At 38.2% G+C, this 20,469-nt stretch overlaps 2 protein-coding genes across 4 annotated transcripts; both read left to right on the forward strand.

The window, feature by feature from the left end:
• Positions 1–13,151: 13,151 nt before the first annotated feature.
• On the forward strand, positions 13,152–20,026 carry LOC141586547 (putative F-box protein At1g32420). Of its 3 annotated transcripts, none has more exons than XM_074407815.1 (3): positions 13,152–15,158; positions 16,888–18,672; positions 19,470–20,026. In XM_074407815.1, exon 1 carries the CDS (start codon positions 13,250–13,252, stop codon positions 14,492–14,494), a length of 1,245 nt encoding a protein of 414 aa, XP_074263916.1. In that variant the 5' UTR covers positions 13,152–13,249; the 3' UTR covers positions 14,495–15,158; positions 16,888–18,672; positions 19,470–20,026. The 3 variants fall into 3 exon arrangements, with proteins under 3 accessions (XP_074263916.1, XP_074263915.1, XP_074263914.1); XM_074407814.1 differs by having other exon boundaries at positions 19,570–20,026; XM_074407813.1 differs by having other exon boundaries at positions 13,152–18,672; positions 19,570–20,026.
• LOC141587826 (F-box/kelch-repeat protein At3g23880-like) lies at positions 18,581–19,834 on the forward strand. The gene has a single exon (XM_074409293.1). It carries the CDS (start codon positions 18,581–18,583, stop codon positions 19,832–19,834), a length of 1,254 nt encoding a protein of 417 aa, XP_074265394.1.
• Positions 20,027–20,469: the final 443 nt, after the last annotated feature.

Consider the following 20,469-nt stretch of genomic DNA (forward strand, 5'->3'; position numbering starts at 1 on the left):
AGCCATCAAGCCCTTGGGCGTTTCGATGTAGTTGAAGCCGAGTCAACTTCATCCCCATCATCCACCTTTCTTTTCGACGACCCCGAATGGTATAAAATCTTAGCTATTTGTGATACAAAATCATCCTCTAAACCCGAACCTTTTACGATAGCTAGTTTTGGGTTTAATAATTGCGACTTTATTCCCAGTTTTGGATTATCTGGTGGTATCTGGTTATTTTGAAAAGAGTCTATTTCCATGACCTTTTCGCTAAATGTCATTTTTAAAACGAGTAGATTCATTGCTTGTGAAGTGTGTGACTTAAAGAATAATATGGTTTTTTGCCTTATTTTCGTTTATGCTCCACCTCAACCGACTGAAAAGGCGGACTTTTGGAGTGAGTTGGAGAATTTTGTCCTAAACCTCGATTTGCCTTTCTTATTACTAGGAGATCTCAACGAGATTAAAAGCCCTAGTGAAAAAGAGGGTGGTGCAAAAGTTACCAACGCCCGTTGTATGAGACTAAATAATTTCTTAAACAATACAAATTGTGTAGATCTCCCTTTCTCCGGGAACTTTTTTACTTGGAGAAAAAAAAGAAAAATGGCTCTGAAAATGTGTTTGAAATTCTAGATAGAGCCATAGCTTCTCCTAATTGGATTAATAGTTATCCAAACTTTCAATTTGTGCACCATGCTTTCACTAGCTCCGACCATTGTCCTATCTCCGTAAAGCTACATGAGCAAGTTTATAGGAAAGCCCCTCCTTTTCGATTTAAACTCATGTGGACCCTTCGGAATGATTTTACTAAGATGGTTAAAAGCTGTTGGCAATACCAGTTTCGTGGATCTTATATGTTCCGCCTCTCCCAAAAATGCAAACTACTAAAGCAAAAAGCTAAAAAATGGAATCAGTCTACCTTTGGAAATATTTTTAGACAACTTGTTATTGCTGAAAAAAAGTTAGAGAGTATTCAAAACCAGCTTGGTTCATCCCATATTACGGTTTTAGAAGTAGCGCAGTTGAAATGGCTGAAAAAACGTGATGCCCTACTTGACTATAAACGCATTTATTGGCAACACAAAACTCGTATAGATAAAGCTAAGTTTGGAGATAATAATACCAAGTATTTTCAAAACCATGCCATTATTAGACGTAGTAGGAATGGAATTAAGCAGTTCATAAATAGAAACGGTGCTTGTATTATCGATCGAGAACTCATTAAACAAGAAATATCCATTTAATTTAAAATTAGATTCACCAAAAATCAACTTTGTCATTTCGACAAAAATGAAGACTTTAAGTCGATTAGTGGATTAATTAAGGCATTTAAGATAACAATTTTCTTACAAGTAATGTTAGTATGGAAGAGGTTAAACAAACTGTATTTAATTTAGCCGCAAATAAATGTCCAGGTCCTGATGGTTTTCCTATAGAGTTCTTTCAAAAATATTGGGATATTGTAGGAAATTCTGTAACTAAAGCAGTTCTAGCTTTTTTCCATTCGAGTAAATTATTAAAAGAAATAAATCATACTTTCATAGCATTAATTCCTAAAATTGATAATCCTCAAACAGCAAATCATTTCCGCCCTATTAGTCTTTGCTCACCAATCTATAAAATTATTTCGAAAATTTTGGCCACTCGTCTTCGTAGTGTCTTGCATAAGATTATCCACCCTTTTCAAGGTGCTTTTACACCTAATCGCTTTATTCAAGATAATATCCTTCTTGCCCACGAAATTTTCAACTCTTTTAAGCGTAAAAAAGGTAAAGGTGGCTGGATTGCTATTAAACTTGATATGGAGAAAGCCTATGACCGACTAGAATGGAACTTTATTGAGGAAACTTTTAGACAAATGGGTTTCAATGATATTTGGATTTCATGGATCATGGAATGTATAAAAACTGTCTCGTTCTCGATGTTAGTAAATGGAACACCGGGTGACGTTTTTACACCCACTCGAGGCATTAGACAGGGAGACCCACTCTCGCCGTATATATTCATTATGTGCGCCGAGATTTTAGCAAGATCTCTACAAAAAAATAGTGATCTTAGTTCTAGTGATATTGGTATTAGAATTGGATCTGGGGTGGAGAAAATCCCTTTTCTCACTTTTGCGGATGATACTATTATTTTCGCTAAAGTCTCAAATCAAAGTTGTAGAACCATTAAATCTATTTTAGATAAATTTTGCACGATTTCCGGACAATTTGTTAATTTTGACAAATCCACTTTTCAATGCACTAGAAATATTGAGCGTTCTCTTCGTGAATCCTTTAGAGGCATTCTTCATATGAACGAGGAAGCTCATTTGGGTAAGTATTTAGGATGTCCTATAATTGATAGCAGAGTGACTAAAAATACTTTCGAGAACATTGTTCAATCTTCTTGCACTCAATTATCGAAATGGAAAGCGAATTCTTTATCTCAAGCAGGTAAACTAGTTCTTGTCAATGCTAATTTAGCCGCGAAGGGAACTTTTCAGATGCAAAACTTCCTCCTCCCTTCATCGATCCATAATAGATTAGATAAATTTAATAGAGACTTTCTTTGGAATAAGAATCCTTCCCAACGTTCTCCTAATTTGGTTGGTTGGCATAAAGTTTGTTTACCAAAGTCGGTTGGTGGTTTGGAATTAAATCTTCTGAAGCAGCTAATAAAGCTCTTCAAATGAAACTTTTATGGAAAATTCTTAGGATAAGGAAAGTATATGGATCAAAGTGGTATCTAAAAAATATTTGAGAAATTGTTTACTCTTTGATCATAAGCCTAATGCAGCCTCTTCTTGGCAATGGCGTAAACTAATGAGTCTTCGGACTCTTTTTAGAAAAGGACTGAGATGGCAGGTAGGTAATGTGGGGTAATATCCGTATAATACCCTTTAATTGTAGGATTATAACGCAAATTTCATATGTAATTTATAGTCATAAAACGAAAATAACAAGGAAACGATAAAGATTAGAAATAACCTTCGGTCCTAGTGCAAAATGGCAATGAGAGATCAAGGTAGATCTCCTCCTAAACGATGCACCCAAGATGGTCCGAGAAATGCCCTTGTGCTAGAGTGAATCCCCTAATTGCCTTGCAATATTGAGGGGATTGTTATTGTGAGTTTTGTTGGATGAGAGATCCGAATTCTGAGAGGCACAATTCCCAAAACCCTAATTTTTGTTTAGCAAATGACAAATTAGGTTAGACAAGAGGAGAAGCTCTCCTTTTGTTTATGAAGGGCTCGGCCAAACCGAGTGAGAGGAGAGCTCGTGGGCTTTTTAATTTCCTCTTCACTTAAACTCGTGGTACGACCCGAAATGCGCTAAATGTATATGACACGGTTTGATTATAAATCGTCATCGGTTATCGGTTATTAAAGCATCAACTAATAAGACGGGTTAGTTGAATTATTAATACATGTCCGACAAAGACAATATCGTATAATTATATTCAATATACATTTAATTAAATATAAAACGTTTATATTCAATTTTACGAATTAACTGCTTAATTCGCCTTAGCCATTATTATTTAATCCGTATTAAATAAAATATCTCAACATCACAATTTTGACTTATTATTAGTCAAATAACTCGGACTAATTTGTTAGTCAATTTTGGCATCTACATGACTGTATTTTCATACCGTCACATCTCTCAAACGTATCCTATAGGTGTGACTTTTAGGGACCAGTTGATCACCGCCATCTGTATGACAATAACGTCAAACTTATCTAGCAAGCCAACCGTTATTGATAAACGTGGATCAACTGATAATAATACCAAAAGTATGCCCTTTGATCCTTTTAGAGATTTATAAGTCCTTGCACTAACTGTTAAGGACACCAACTCCAACAAGCTCCCACTTGTCCGTACAAGTGTATGTGCAATGACGTTATCCGCACTAACTGGAGGACACAGCTCCAACAAACTCCCACTTGTCCGTACAAGTGTATGTGCGATAACCGATTCTCATATTCATTTAAAATTTCTCCCACCCAATGTAAAACAATTTGCAGATCCGGATCCGCAAAGGTCGTAGTTTACAATCGATCTGTATCTAGAGTGGTTTCCCCGACTAGAGAGTAACTTAACTGATAAAACGAATCCGTATCCGAGCATGGCCATGCATTTCGATTCTGACTCCTCGAGTGGCCCCGAGAAATATCGTGTACCTGATAAAGGCTGAATATTTCCTTCAACTCGACTCCTTCCGATCTAAGCACATCATGAAATGACCCAGAAAAAATCTACTTGGCCCCCTGTTACGGATGACCGTGAGAAAGAAACCAAAGTCACCCAAAATCTGCCTTAGTCTCAAGAGACAGTCGATAGTCAAAAGAATCGACTCTTAGGATCACCATGGAGGTCCTATCCACGACCTGGCACCGAATGTTATAAAACATTTAGGACTCCACGTCGATGTCACAATTGTGTCCTACGAAATATCCGTATAAATCGCCTCTGTGATTGGTCAGTCAACCTGTTGACTTATGGCTAGTTGAACCCACCATCAACCAACGTCACAAAATAATTGCCAGAGTTATCAACTCATGTGGGCAATTAAGGACTAAAAATATAATGTTTGTTCAGTTCACTTTGTGGTGTTCAAAAATTGTCGTACAATTCCACATGAAAAACAAAATATATAAATATCAAAACGATGATGTTGTATAGAGTACAAAAGCGAATGAATCTAATCCATAAAAGAGTACTACAACTTAGGAACACGTTTAATTCCCATGGAATTGACGTGCCCTTCATGCTTATCTTGTCGTAATGCTTTAGTGAGAGGATCTGCTATGTTATCATCTGTAGCAATCTTTTCTATCACTACTTCCTTTTGCTCCACGTAATCTCGGATTAGATGAGCTTTCCGTTGTACATGTCTAGACTTGTTGCTAGACTTTGGCTCCTTAGCTTGGAAGATGGCACCACTATTGTCGCAATAGATGGTGATCGGGTCATTCGAACTAGGCATTACAGATAGCCCATGTAAGAATTGACGCATCCATATCGCTTCCTTTGTAGCTTCAGACGCGGCATAGTACTCGGACTCAGTCGTAGAATCTCTTTATGTGATTTGTTTCGAACTCTTCCAGTGATCATAGCGCCATTAAGAGTAAAAACGAATCCGTGACCGAGATTTCGAGTCATCTCGATCCGTTTGGAAGCTAGCATCTGCAGAATCGGTTGCGCATAGCTTTTGAGAGCCTCCATAAGTCAATGCCCAATCTTTAGTCCTCCGGAGGTACTTAAGAATGTTCTTGAAACCACCAATGTGATTCACCTGGATCTTTGTTGGAATCGACTTGTCACACTCAATGCATATGCCACGTCCGGACGTGTGCATATCATGGCATACATGATTGATCCTATAGACGAAGCATAAGGAATCCGTGCCATGCGCTCTTTCTCTTCCGGTGTCTCTGGTGCCTGAGACTTGCTCAAATGCACCCCTGGAGCCATAGGAAGGAACCCCTTCTTGGAGTTAGTCATGCTGAATCTCTCTAGGATTTTGTCTATGTAAGACTCCTGACTGAGAGATAGCATCCGTCGTGATCTATCTCGATAGATACGGATGCCTAGAATTCTTTGTGCCTCACCCAGGTCTTTCATCTGGAAATGGTTCTTCAACCATACTTTCACCGAAGATAAGAGAGGTATGTCATTCCCAATCAGGAGTATGTCGTCAACATACAATATTAGGAAGACAATCTTGCTCCCACTCGACTTGATATATAGACATGGTTCCTCGACCGATCGAGTAAATCCATTTTCTTTTATCACTTGGTCGAGGCGATGATTCCAACTCCTTGATTCTTGCTTAAGTCCATAAATGGAACGCTTAAGCTTGCACACTTTCTTAGGATGTACTGGATCGATGAAACCTTCGGGTTGTACCATGTACAACTCTTCCTCCAAAAAACCGTTTAAGAAGGCGGTTTTCACGTCCATTTGCCAAATTTCATAGTCATGAAAAGCGGCAATTGCTAAGATAATCCGAATGGAACGCAGCATGACTACGGGTGCAAAAATCTCATCGTAGTGCAAACCTGGCACCTGGGTGAAACCTTTAGCAACTAGTCGTGCTTTGTAGATATCTTGTTGACCTTCCACAGAATGCTTTATCTTGTAAAGCCATTTGCATTGAAGGGGACGAACCTTAGCAGGTAAGTCAACAAGATCCCACACGTTGTTCTCATACATGGAGTCCATCTCGGATTGCATGGCCTCAAGCCATAGCTTTGAATCAGAACTGGTCATGGCACCTTTATAGGTTGTGGGTTCACTACTCGTTAAGAGTAGAATGTCATCTATGTCATGTTCCTCGACCAGACCAATGTATCTATCCGGAGGAATAGAGACTCTTCCCGACCTCCTAGGTTCCTCAGAATGTTAACGCAGCAAATAGGGATTGAAGGAATAGGTTCCTCCAATAGTTGCTCGGTGCTTGGTTCTGGAATCTCCGACAGTTCGAAGGTTCTATCACTCTTTGCATTCTCGAGAAATTCCTTCTCTAAGAATGTCGCACTAGCCGCAACAAAAACACGTTGTTCGGTTGGCGAATAAAAGTAATGACCAAGCGTTCCTTTAGGATAACCTATAAAGTATGTCTTGACCGATCGCGGGCCGAGCTTATCCTCGTGTCTCCACTTGACATAAGCCTCGCAGCCCCAAACCCGTATAAAGGACAAGTTAGGGATCGTTCCCTTCCATAGTTCATATGGAGTCTTGTCAACAGCTTTAGACGGACTTCGGTTAAGTATTAGAGCGGCTGACAAAAGAGCATAACCCCATAATGAATCAGGTAAAACCGTGTGACTCATCATGGATCGAACCATATCAAGTAGTGTTCGATTTCTCCGTTCGGACACACCATTCAATTGAGGTGTTCCAGGTGGAGTTAACTGTAAGGCAATCCCACAGTCCTTTAGGTGTTGATCAAATTCGTGAGAAAGATACTCGCCACCACGATCTGAACGTAGTGTTTTAATCTTTCTACCCAATAGGTTCTCAGACCTATTCTCGGTATTCTTTGAATTTCTCAAAGGATTCACTTTTATGTTTCATTAAGTAGACATAGCCATATCTACTTAAATCATCCGTGAAAGTGATGAAATACCTATAGCCTTCTCGTGCGGTGATTGACATAGGACCACATACATCCGTGTATATGAGCCCTAATAGGTCGCAAGCGCATTCCAACACCTTTGAAGGAAATCCGAGTCATCTTACCGATGAGACATGATTCACACGTGCCAAATGATTGAAAATCAAAGGCCGAGATAGCTCCATTTTTTATTAGTCGCTTTACGCGTTTCTCATTAATATGTCCCATACTACAGCGTTGCCATAGATACGTTTGATCTTTGTCACCAACCTTTAACTTTTTATTCATTACGTGTAATATTTTCGTGGTCTGATCTAAAACATAAATTCCGTTCATGGAGACTCGCTTTGCAGTAAATCATATCGTGTAATGAGAAAATGCAAGTATTATTTTCTATTACAAATGAAAAACCAAGTTTATCAAGTGCGTAAACCGAAATAATGTTTTTCGAAAGACTAGGTACATAATAGCAGTCATATAATGACAACTCAAATCCGCTAGGAAGTCGGATCACATATCTCCCTTTGAGATGGCAGCCACTCTTGCTCCATTCCCAACACGCAGTTCCACCTCACCCTTTACGAGGGGTTCGATGTTTCGGAGCCCCCGCACATGATTACACAGATGAGAACCACAACCAGGATCAAGTACCCAAGTTCCGTAACTTGCGTGGTTAATCTCAATCATATGAATAAAAGTAGAAGAGAGAGAAGACATACCAACAGGTTTAACACGACCTGCCTTTAAGTCCTCATGATAAACAGGACATGTACGCCTCCAATGCCCAGTCTTGTGGCAATGATGGCATTCCATGTTTTCATTCTTGCTCTTTGTCGCGCCTGATGAGGTGCTCGACTCACCAGGCCCACTCTTACCCGAACCTCGACTTCTTGAACGGTTTGCCTCATCGCTAGGTTTGCCTCGAGCTTTGCCCTTACCTTTCCCTTTGTTTGACACAACGAGAACATCCTGTTTCAAGCTCCCACTGAACTTCATGTCCTTCTCGGTCTGTACGAGAAGGGAGTGCAGTTCATGTGGGGTTTTCTTCAAATCATTCATATAGTAATTCGCTCTAAATTGCGAAAAACCATCGTGGAGTGAATGAAGCATACGGTCGATAACAATGTTCTCGCTGATGTTACAATCAAAGGTCTCCAGCTTCTCGACATTCTCAATCATGCCGAGAATGTGTGGGCTAACCGGTTGGCCTTTTCGGAGTCTCGCATCAAAGAAGCGAGTGGTATGCTCATAGGTCACGATTCTCGGTGCTTTCGAGAATTCCTTAGTGAGCGTGGTGAAAATCTTGTTTGCACCATGGGCTATGAAGCGTTTCTGCAAATTGGGTTCCATTGCAAAAATGAGTACGTTTTTAATCGCACCCGCTTCCATACAGAAATCATTAAACTTGGTGATTTCAAAGAGACTCTAGCCGTGGGACTGGGTTTGCGGGAGGGGCTCTAATAGATATTTGAGCTTCCCATCGCAGCGGCGGCAAAGATTCCGTAATGCCGCCTCCCGGTCTCCGGTTGGATCCATCATTCTTCGGGCCGAGTAGACCGATTCATCCGATTCATGAAGATCCGGCCAGGACTCACGGTCCAATGTGGCACTTGGCATTGGGTTATCGTAGAACCAGCCATTTGTTATTTTGTTTAAAAGTTCGTGATCTACACTGAAAAAGAAAGAAAAACAAAACGAAATAAGCAACTCATCGAGGTGATTTAAGTCTATTTAAAATTCATTTTAACATGTAGACTCAATGCACTTGCATAATTGATCTCCCTCAAGAATGACACAAGTGATCCCAAGACTCAATTTCTGTAAATTGATAAGCCAACTGTTTAGCTAATTCTTCCGGAAGAACTCTTGGTCGATAGATTTCCGTAAATCCTATCTATAGTCCACCATAGTCACAGGATCGTACGAGTGACCATAGTGTTGAGATAAAATAGGTCAATCGGTTCCAACTTACCCGACGTAGAAGGGGTCATATTATGCCTACCGACGAAGAAGGGACTCATTGGAGTTTGACCTATAAAGACCGTTCTCAATTTTTGTTTATACGAGGAAGATCCCATCAACTAAATTATAATTCATATTAAGTGAACGAATAACTAGCGTCTGCGTGAATGAATTAATTTGGATGATGGCTTAAAAACCGTGTGACATGAGAATGTCAATGAAAACTAACTCGTGACCTCTATATGTGTCAGTTTTCATGCAATAATTAGGTGGTTTGGTTTTTAGGCGGAATATGATGCATACTATCGTTACGATAAAAAGAATAAATGAATGCAATACGTAAATAAAAAAAAAATTCCTAGTGTGGCCTATCCTAGTAAAATAAAACATAAAACAACTTTGGAATCCACCGTTGGACCCGAGAAGCTTGTCTTGATGTTCCATCTTGATCCATATAGCGGGAGTGAGCATCCGGTCTCCATCTTTGGTCTTCTCAAAAATTACAATTTAAATTTTACAAATATAAACCTATTTACATTCTAAATAAAAACTGTAATTAAAAGAAATAAAAATGGAGATACGAGATCTCAAAATACAACCAAGACCGTGTTCCATCATTTCGGTAACACGTTCTACTAAGACCACACTAAGTTACAACCGTTTGCAAAATTAAATAAATACGTAATTAAAAGCATTCAAATTAAACAAGAACGATAAATAAAAATGCATCAACTAAAAATTAAATTTATTCGTGACATAATTCCGTAATTATGTTAAATATTTATCCAAACCACCAAAGATAATTAAAATTACATGACAAAACCGCTTTAGTCAAGTTAATTTTAATCCGAGATAATCCGTTACAATAAATCGTTTTAAAGTAACTTTATTTTACGTGGGTGAACCGTTTCACTAACAAGCGAGAGCATAAAAACGTTTTATGCATTAAAAGGGCCGAGAATAAAAAAACAGAAATTTTTTTTTTTTTTTTTTTCTTCTGTACTGCTGTACGTGAACAGTACCCGTGAAAAAAAAAAAAAAATTTTTTTTTTTTTTTTTTAGATGTTGCTGAACCGTGAGCAACAAAAGGAACAAAAAAAAATATTGCTCAAACCGTGAGCAACAACAAACAATGCCGAAACGATTTGACAAAACTCAATTGCAATTTTAATCTAATCCGTATAGAATTCAAAATACAATTGACATGATCTTCACATATTGTTGTAATTATCGTTTAAAACAACAATCGCAAAGAACAAATCGTAAACATAACCAAAAATCGACAAAACAACCGAGTAAGCTTGACACGGTTCCCAATGAAAAAAGAAACAGTCCGTGTAAAACAAAAACAGCCGAGACAAAAACAGCCACACGGTTTATCGTTTTGCAATTGATAGATCTTTACATACTATAATGAATATCGATTACAAATAATATGCAAAGATCAAATCAAAACCGAAAACAAGACAAAATCACAACCACAACCGTGTACATGGACACGGTTCCCAAGGAAAAAAAAAACGCAGCAATTAAGAAATTGCCGAGGGCAAAAAAAAAAAATGTGCCGAATAGAAAAAAAATTCAGCCGCACCAATTTTTTTTAAACAAAATTCATCGATTCAAAATCGTTTAATGAAAATCACATAGAAAAATTTACGTGGCCTCGCTCTGATACCACTTGTGGGGTAATATCCGTATAATACCCTTTAATTGTAGGATTATAACGCAAATTTCATATGTAATTTATAGTCATAAAACGAAAATAACAAGGAAACGATAAAGATTAGAAATAACCTTCGGTCCTAGTGCAAAATGGCAATGAGAGATCAAGGTAGATCTCCTCCTAAACGATGCACCCAAGATGGTCCGAGAAATGCCCTTGTGCTAGAGTGAATCCCCTAATTGCCTTGCAATATTGAGGGGATTGTTATTGTGAGTTTTGTTGGATGAGTGATCCGAATTCTGAGAGGCACAATTCCCAAAACCCTAATTTTTGTTTAGCAAATGACAAATTAGGTTAGACAAGAGGAGAAGCTCTCCTTTTGTCTATGAAGGGCTCGGCCAAACCGAGTGAGAGGAGAGCTCGTGGGCTTTTTAATTTCCTCTTCACTTAAACTCGTGGTACGACCCGAAATGCGCTAAATGTATATGACACGGTTTGATTATAAATCGTCATCGGTTATCGGTTATTAAAGCATCAACTAATAAGACGGGTTAGTTGAATTATTAATACATGTCCGACAAAGACAATATCGTATAATTATATTCAATATACATTTAATTAAATATAAAACGTTTATATTCAATTTTACGAATTAACTGCTTAATTCGCCTTAGCCATTATTATTTAATCCGTATTAAATAAAATATCTCAACATCACAATTTTGACTTATTATTAGTCAAATAACTCGGACTAATTTGTTAGTCAATTTTGGCATCTACATGACTGTATTTTCATACCGTCACATCTCTCAAACGTATCCTATAGGTGTGACTTTTAGGGACCAGTTGATCACCGCCATCTGTATGACAATAACGTCAAACTTATCTAGCAAGCCAACCGTTATTGATAAACGTGGATCAACTGATAATAATACCAAAAGTATGCCCTTTGATCCTTTTAGAGATTTATAATAAGTTCTTGCACTAACTGTTAAGGACACCAACCCCAACAGGTAATGGTAGCAACATTAAGTTTTGGTCTGATAATTGAGTTTTTTCACACCCCTTACAAGCAGTATGGTTGATGATGATAATAACCGTGATCTTAATCTTTTGGTTAAAGATTTCATAACCTCTGACAAACAATGGGATATTTGTAAATTATCCAGTTTAGTGAATAACGATATTGTTAATCAAATTACTAACATTCCAGTGCCACATAATGATATTCCAGACACCCTCATTTGGGGGTTGTCCGTAGATGGAAATTTCTCTACCAAAACAGCAACTTGGTTAGCGCAAGGTTTGTTCGATCAAGTTCTTGACAAATGTGAATTTCAGTGGATTTGGAAATTAAATATTCCTCCTAAATTGAAATTTTTTTCTTTGGAAAGCCTGTGTTGACGGCCTTCCAACAAAAAGTAGACTTCTCAAGAGTCATATTGATGTCCCACCTCATTGTGTTCTGTGCAACAATCCTATTGAAAACAAAGATCATTTCTTTTACGAATGTCCCTTGATTGGGTCTGTCATCCAAGTCCTGAACATTATTAATTAGTTTCAACGAGTTTTTGTCAAATTATAGCACTATTACAAGTCAAAGTTTTCTAACGAAACTTAATTATCTCAAGGATTTAATTCCAAAAGATGACTTTATAAAGATTATTTTTATTTGGTGGTATGCATGGTTCCATAGAAATGATATTATCTTTAATAATGTTAATTTAAGTATCAGCAAACTTATTACTTTATTTACTTTATGTAATAATAGCACTAAGACATGGAATGTGACTAGATTTAAGGATCTCAACAATCCCGAGGTAGAAGAGTCAGCTAGAAACAATTCTAGTAAGGAAGAGATTTGGTGGGAAAAACGGCCTACAAACGGTTTCCTAAAGCTAAATTTTGACGGATCGAGAATAGAAGGTAATAAAGCTGCTTTAGGATATTCTATAAGAGATCACAATGGTAAAGTCGTTTTGTTGGGAGCAAAAATGTGCGGATCCAATAGTATCCTTGTTGCGGAAGCATTTGCTTTAAAAGAAGGTATTTTTAGAATGCAAGACTTAGGAATCTCAAAGTTAATTGTGGAGGGTGATAACTTATGTGTTATTAACTCGATTCGAGGTACTTGGCAAATTCCGTGGGAAATTTCTAGTATTATCAAGGATGTGAAATTAGACCTTCATTTTTTCACGAAGTGATAATTAAACATCGCTTTAAATGCCCAACAAGGTTCTTAACTTCATGGCTTCTATTGGACATTCATGTCCAACTCTTTCGAGGTGGTTTGATAGCCGGTGGCTTCAACTTACCTCCCTCATTCGAAAGGATGAAATAGGTTGGTCATACCCTAGAGGATCAATCTAGTTTTCTTACCTAAAAAAAAAAAAAAAAAAAAAAAAGATAAGCTGAAAATGACCCGGCCCGAATTAACACGGCACAAACCAGACTCGATTAACCCAAATTGCCATCTCTAAATTGTGTTGTAATTTGGGGGACTCTTCAATTCCTCAGTCCTCACAAACCCTCCTTCCAATGAAGAGCAGAAGAAAGAAGGAGAAATCATCATCTTCTTCTTCAAACAGTAACAAACATTCAGAATCCAAGTACTTACCACCCGAAGTTTGGACTCAGATTTTGTTATCATTGCCGGCCAAAACCCTATTACGATTCAGGTGCGTATGTAAATCTTGGTGCTCTATTATTGATAACCCCGATTTCATTCGCATTCATTTTCGAACTTCCCAATTCCCCAATTCTAGGAATAATAATAAATTATTGGTAGCCCTCGAGGCGCATTTGGGATACCGTCAAAAGGAAGGGTGTTTGTTGACAATTCGTGATGCTGAAACTCTTGAAGAAACCGATCGCGTATTTAGCAAATGTGATTCGTACAAGTACTATATAATAGGTAGCTGCAATGGGTTGCTTTTAGTTAAACAGTGTGGTGATCCTATGTACAAACAATTGAGATTATGGAACCCTTGTATTCGCAAATCATTGGTAATTCCCGCTCGCCTGGTATGCCCACATCTAGAGACTTGGTTCGACCATGGCTCTTTGTTTGGGTTTGCCCTTGATACTCAGGATTATAAAGTGATTGCTTTCACATTTGGTTATAGGCCGGAGGAAAGGTATGGGAAGATGTATGTTTCAGTTTATACACTCAGTAATCAACGATGGACCAACAAAATTGATCCCGTCAATGTCAGTTTTTTGCCCACTTATAATTGGTACGGGCTATTTTTTTGGCTTTCAACTGCAGTTTACTTTCAAGGGGAAGCATACTGGCTTGGACGAAATGATAAAGAAAGTAGTGGATTATTAACTCATCTTGGTTCCTTTGACTTTGATAATGAAAATATCACTTTCTCGGAACTGCAATTTAGCCTTCACGAAACAGACTCCTTGAGGTTTCTGTTTCTTCTTCGGGAGTCGCTAGCAATTTTTAGTATTTCTAAGGCAACTTCCAGTATATGGGTACTGGAACAGGACAACAGAAAGGGGCCATGGACTCTATGGTTCTCCGGGGAATCAAGTTGTGATGGTTATAATTTGTTCAATGAATTCAATCGGTACGATGGTGTAGCAAAAAGGATTTTCTATTGTGAAAAGGATGGTGGCTATTTTGTTTATGGGAAGAAGGCTTATAATATAGTCAGTTGCCAAGTGCATGAGTTGAATAATTCTATGAGATCCTCTTTTAAATTGGAAGAGTATTCGGAGAGCTTGGTGTTGTCCAATGGATATAAAGCACGTGATTTGAGGAATTACCCATGAATAAGAGAGTACGACTCTGTTCTGTCTTACGAATGGTTTTGGAAGAACCTGCGGCTGTTATTCAGCTAATCTTGAATATGTTAGTTACTATCATTTCTCTTGTTCTATGTGAAGCGATAATTCTTGTTATTCCTAGCATATTGCCATAGCTTTGTTTTTCTTGGCATTCCGTTGGCCATGAATGCTTTGAATTCTTCAGATATGCTTAGGTAATTTTATATTTCTTTCTCCCAACTATTTCTGGATTTTTCATGATTGAATAATTACCGTTGTTGAAATCAATATTGAATATTTGTTAGCAAGCAGCAGCTCTGCAATATATATGAAACTTGCTGTCATTCGTGAGAGTAAACATACAGTCAGATAAATTGCTATACAATTGTGAAAATTTTCTTATCTGAATGAGTGAGCTTACATGCTGAGTAGTAAGAGTATAAATATCGGTACATGTGATCTGAATTTGTTACTTGAGATGTTCTTTTCAAATCTAAGTTGCAAATGATGTTTTGAAGCTTCACATCTTGTACATGAGTGATTCGCCAGCAAGGGGCTTATGCAATGTTCTGGCTTTTGGAGTTTGTTCATTGTGAGTGTGCGTTTTCTTTACAAGGAAAAAAGATCAATATGAAACGAGAGTCGTGATAATTTGGATACTCAACCTCTGGTAAGCAATTTGTTTTTGGATGTGAACAGTTAAGTTGGTCTGTTGGTGATATTGTCATCTTAGTAGTAAGTAGTCGCCTCATTGACATTTTGCGGGATTAGATACGGAAAAAATGATTATACATCAATATTGGGTGGCAATGTAGCATGCCAGCTCATAAGGTTGTTTAGAGTTTACCCATGTCTCAGGTTCAATACGTGCGCATCAAACTAGTCATTGTGGGTTTGTGGCTATTCAACCAAGAAATAACCAGCTATACAAAAAAAATTCTTCAGGTATGTTTTTAACCCGTGGTTGAATTTAAAACCTGCTCTGCTGTAACACTCTTTTGTCCACGGAATGCAACGAAATTGGTATAACTAAAAGTATTTTTTTTCTTGGGTACGACAAGCAACTCATAAATTAGATACATCCTAAATTGGTATAACACGAAAAAGAATAAAAAAATTATTTTTAAGATGAATATCGGTCTTAGTCTCTTAGAAGCTGTGTTACTCCGACACGGCCGCCAAGTGGCGTGTCGCGTGTCGGACACGACACGGCGGCCGACACGACACGTGACACGTGTCCGACACAGCCATGCCGGACACGACACTGACACTCTGTGAAGGCTTCGACAACTTACATGGAACTATTCTCTATGAATGAGTTTGTTTCTGATGAACAATGTTGGCAAGTTGATACAACTTCTTCATCTATGGCAGAGGACGGCGCTGGTGTTACAAATATTAGGGTTTGGCTTTGATTGATTTTGTTGGGTTTCAAAATTTAATGAATTTGGGCTTCTACTTTATCTATTCCTCACAAATAAATTCTTTTTTTATTCAATAGTGGGGGTACTGGGGTGTCAAGCTGATGTTTCATATTTATTTCTTTTTTTATTTAATGGTGGGGTACTAGTCTCACGTGCTTAACCAATCTTCTTTTTTATATTTATTTCTTTTTTAATAGGGTTATTTTTTTTTTATTTGACTGTTTTTATTTTATTTTTCTTTATAAAAAAATTGCAGGGCTTTTTTGACGTGTCGTGTCGTGTCCATTATGTCGGTCAAGACAAACCGTTGACCGTGTCGGCATGCAAAAATTTCAAAAATTTCGTGTCAGACACGCCGACACGTGTTGGTCGGCGTGTCCGAGTAACATTGCTTAGAAGTGTAGAATTATAGAATCGTGGTATTTCCTTAAAAATGTAGGGAGCATGATCCATAACGCCATCTTGCATTTTTCATTTTTGTGTTTTTCTAAGAGAAATGAGAATTTTGAACCCTTGTATTGTATTAGAAAATCATTGCTACTTCCCCCTTGCCCATTTCATCTCTTAGTTGTCAATTTCCTTGTGAGTTTGGATTTGCTTTTCAAAGAAAGGATTAAGTTGTTGTGATCACGGCTATTGGAAACTGTCAGAGATAATGGCCTCAATATCGACAGTTCGGAATTTAAGCATATGTTTGAGTTTTGTGCTTTTCGTAATCATTATCACTTTTAAGAGGTAGCACAGTGGTTTGGATATGATCCATATTATGGGGATGCTAATTATAGGGAAAAACCAACTCATTTGGTTTCCCTTGACTAATGTCGGAAAATTCACCTTTTTGGAACCGCCATATACTTCACTGTTTTTGTTTCTTCTTAGATAATCACTAGCTATTTTCTGTGCTTCTTGTGTAAGATCTAGCATGAGTGCTGGAACGGTACACAGGAAAGGGAGTGTGGACTGTAAGGTTTTCAGAATTTCAGGACGTTCAACTTATTGTGGATTTAATTTATTCAAGTCGTACTCAAAACGGGTTTTCAAAGTGATTGTTATTATGATACTGTTGAGTGTTGAATTGTTGATGGTACCTATCCTAAGTGCGGGAAGAAGTCCTATATAATCTTGCTAGTTGCCAAGTGCTTGAGCATGACAAAACAATAAGCATTGCTCACAGAAGATGGAACCGAGAAGCTGCTGCCTTTTCCATGAGACCATGAATTAGAGAATATACCAACTCTTATGTTGATTTTGAGACTACCCTCTGTTGTGAAACAATGGATTTTGCAGTCACTACTCTTCTTGCTGTTCCATTAGCTTGAATTACTGTTAGTTCTATACTTCTGTCAGACTGTTGTAACTTGTAAGTTTGTTACTGCTTTGCTTTATTCAATATGAGGTTTTTCGACAATAGCCTTGATGTGCTCGCAGCACATAGGTGACATAGGTAAAACCGTAAAAGGCTATACATATCCTCCCCCCTAGTCCACCATAGTCATGAGTCTGACTCAGTTACTGCAAGATGGTAGATCACTTATTCAGTCCTTTTTAGGAAATCATGTTTTGGTTTCTGAGGTTGACAGCGATTTTCTCGGTCTTATACAAGTCAATGTTACCTTTCTTAATTGTGTGCTGATATGATCTATTTTTTATATCTGTTGGTACTGCCGTCTTCTTGTTTGGCTATAATGTTTTTCGTTTTACTGTTTTTGTGATTGATCAATGTCGGTCCTTGCTAGAAAATCATGTTTTGGTTTCTATGTTGATGGCGTTTTGTTTATAGCATTTATGCTATATTAATTTTATCTATGTTGTAAATTGGCATAACAAGAAAATATTAATGCTATACTGTGAGTCTGTGATAAATTTGTGGAGTCAAACACCCAGCAGGTGCCAGAAGGTCGAAAGGAAAAGCGTTCCGGCCATAACCTGAACAAGGTGTCTACAGTACTTATTCCTCCATCCTCTCTCTGTAGAACGGAAGACGCATTCTTTCTTTTGGGAAGAGGCTTGACCTTCATTCGCCAAGGACAACCGACGAAGAGTCGGCTTATGGACTTCACTCATAAAAAGAGCAAATGGCCAAAATCCGGCTTTCGGTAATCGGTAACATGTAGACAGCTACTCTAGATCGGAGAAGGGCTTGGTCCCATCATTGGCAAAGACCCAACGGCCGGTTTTCGGTAACTTGAAGAGTTGAAGACTGGTCATTAACCGAAAGTAAGTGCTGAGAGTGACATTAAGTAATGTAAGCAATGCTACTAGTGATTAAAATATTACTCGCATTATTAATACTCCCTCTGTTCCGGTCATTTGTTGTCCTTTTCTATATTGGGGTGTCTCAATGAATTGTTGTCCTTTCTATTTTAAGAATGAATTTCATGAGCAATTTGATCATTCACACTCAATTTATTCCACTTGTCATTTTGTAATTGGCCCCTTGCTCTTTTCTTGGTCTTTGTGCCAAAACCAAAGGACAACAACAATTGACCGGGACGGAGGGAGTATGATTTTAAGTTTAACAGGTCTAGTTTCAACTTTCAGCCAACTCCTTTTATCAGTATTTTTTTTCCTGAAACTGTGATATCAAAATAATCTTCTTACTCCTCAAAGTCGTCCCAAAAAACTCTTGATCTGCAATCCCCCAAATTGTCAATCCCCTGTGGAAACAATGCCGCGGAGTTCACAATTTACCTACCTGCCAACCGAAGTTTGGACACAGATTTTTGCAACATTGCCCACTAAGAGCCTATTAAGATTCAGGTGCGTATGTAAATCTTGGTGCTCCATAATTGATAACCCTGATTTCATTGGCATGCATTTTAAACTTTGTGAAATCAATTCTGGGAATAATCTGTTATTGCTAGCCCTTGAGGGTGTGGGTAACATTCGAGATGAAGATTGGTTGTTGACTCTTCGTGAGTCTCAAACTCTTCAAAATATCAGTCGTATTTTTTGGATATCTGATATCTACCCGTACCAAATTAAAAGTAGCTATAATGGATTGCTTTTAGTGCTACAACATGGTCCTCATGGTTCCCAGTTGAGGTTGTGGAACCCTTGTATTCGCAAATCGTTGCTACTTCCTACTTGCCCCCTTCCCAACTATTTATCCGGTACTAGGTATTTGTTAGGTTTCGCCCCTGGTAGTAAGGATTATAAAGTGGTTGCGTTTGCATTTGAAAATACCCGTATCTTTCTAAGAAAGATACAGTTTGCCATTTATACACTCCGCGATCAACTATGGACTGTCAACACTAATACTATTTGTATGCTTGACCTTCATTCTCTCTCAACCGCGGTTTTCTTTCGAGGGGCAGCATACTGGCTTGGAAATAATGATAAAGTAAGGAGTGGAATAACTCATCTTGGTTCCTCTGACTACGATAAGGAAATAATCGCCTTTTTTGATCTGCCAATTAGTTTGGACAAAGGCTCCTTGAGGTTTTTGTTTCTTCTTGGGGGGTCGCTAGCGATTTTTAGTATTTCTTTGGCAATGTCCAATATCTGGATGCTAGAACTAGACAATGAAAAGGGCTCATGGACTCTATGGTTTTCAGGGAAATCAAGTCCGGATGGTTATGAAGTATTCAAGTCGTGCTATGGTTATCTAGAAAAGGTGTTCTATTGTGAGACTGATGGCGGCTATTTTGTCTGTAGGAGGAAGACTTGCAATATAGCTACTTGCCAAGTGCAGGATTTCAAAGGATCTATCATCTATGTGCTCCTTTTCACAATTGGAAAGGTATTCGGAGAGCTTGGTATTGTCCCAAGGATATGGAGCCCGCGATTTGAGATTTTTCCCATGAGTAAGAGAATACAACTATGTTTGTCTCTTACCAATGGTGTTGGGAAGAACCTCCGGCTGTTATTTAACCAACCGCAGTTACGGCTATTGCTACTCTTTCCTCTTGATGTTTGCTGAAGGAATTCATACAATTCCTAGCTTACTGCTGTAGGTTTTTTTCCTTGGTATTCCCTTGCCTTAGTATGCCTAACATTCTGCAGATATGAATTTTTAAGTTATTTGGTATTCGGGTTTGTTTATTACATATGCTGCTGCCTGCACCTCTGCAATAACTATGATACTCAATGTCATTCTTGAGATTTTAAGTCAGACAACTTGCGATACATCTGTGAAACCTATCTTATACGAATGAATCAGCTTGCATTCTGAGTCTAATCTGTCTTGGTACGAGTGATCTGATTTTGTCCATTGGTATGTTCTGGCTACTCATTTGACATGCTAGAAGGAAACTCACTGAAATTCCGGAAATTCGTGATTGTTGTTTTCGAATTTAAGCTGGTTTATGATGATTATGAGTATAACATCTTGTACCTGAGTGATTCATATGCAAGGGGCTTTTGCTTTGTTCTGGCTTTTGGGCGATTGTGCGTTTTTATAACTTGGAGCGAGGAGTAATAGAAAATGAGAGTTTGGAGAATTTGCATCCATAACCTTACCCACCACCCATGGCGGGTATGAACCCATACCGGCCATACCATCCATCAAGGCTGTATCCGTACCCGTTTTAACTAGGGAGAGTGCAGTATGGTATC

This window comes from Silene latifolia, chromosome 6, assembly GCF_048544455.1.
Source record: "Silene latifolia isolate original U9 population chromosome 6, ASM4854445v1, whole genome shotgun sequence".
Taxonomy (NCBI): Eukaryota; Viridiplantae; Streptophyta; class Magnoliopsida; order Caryophyllales; family Caryophyllaceae; genus Silene; species Silene latifolia.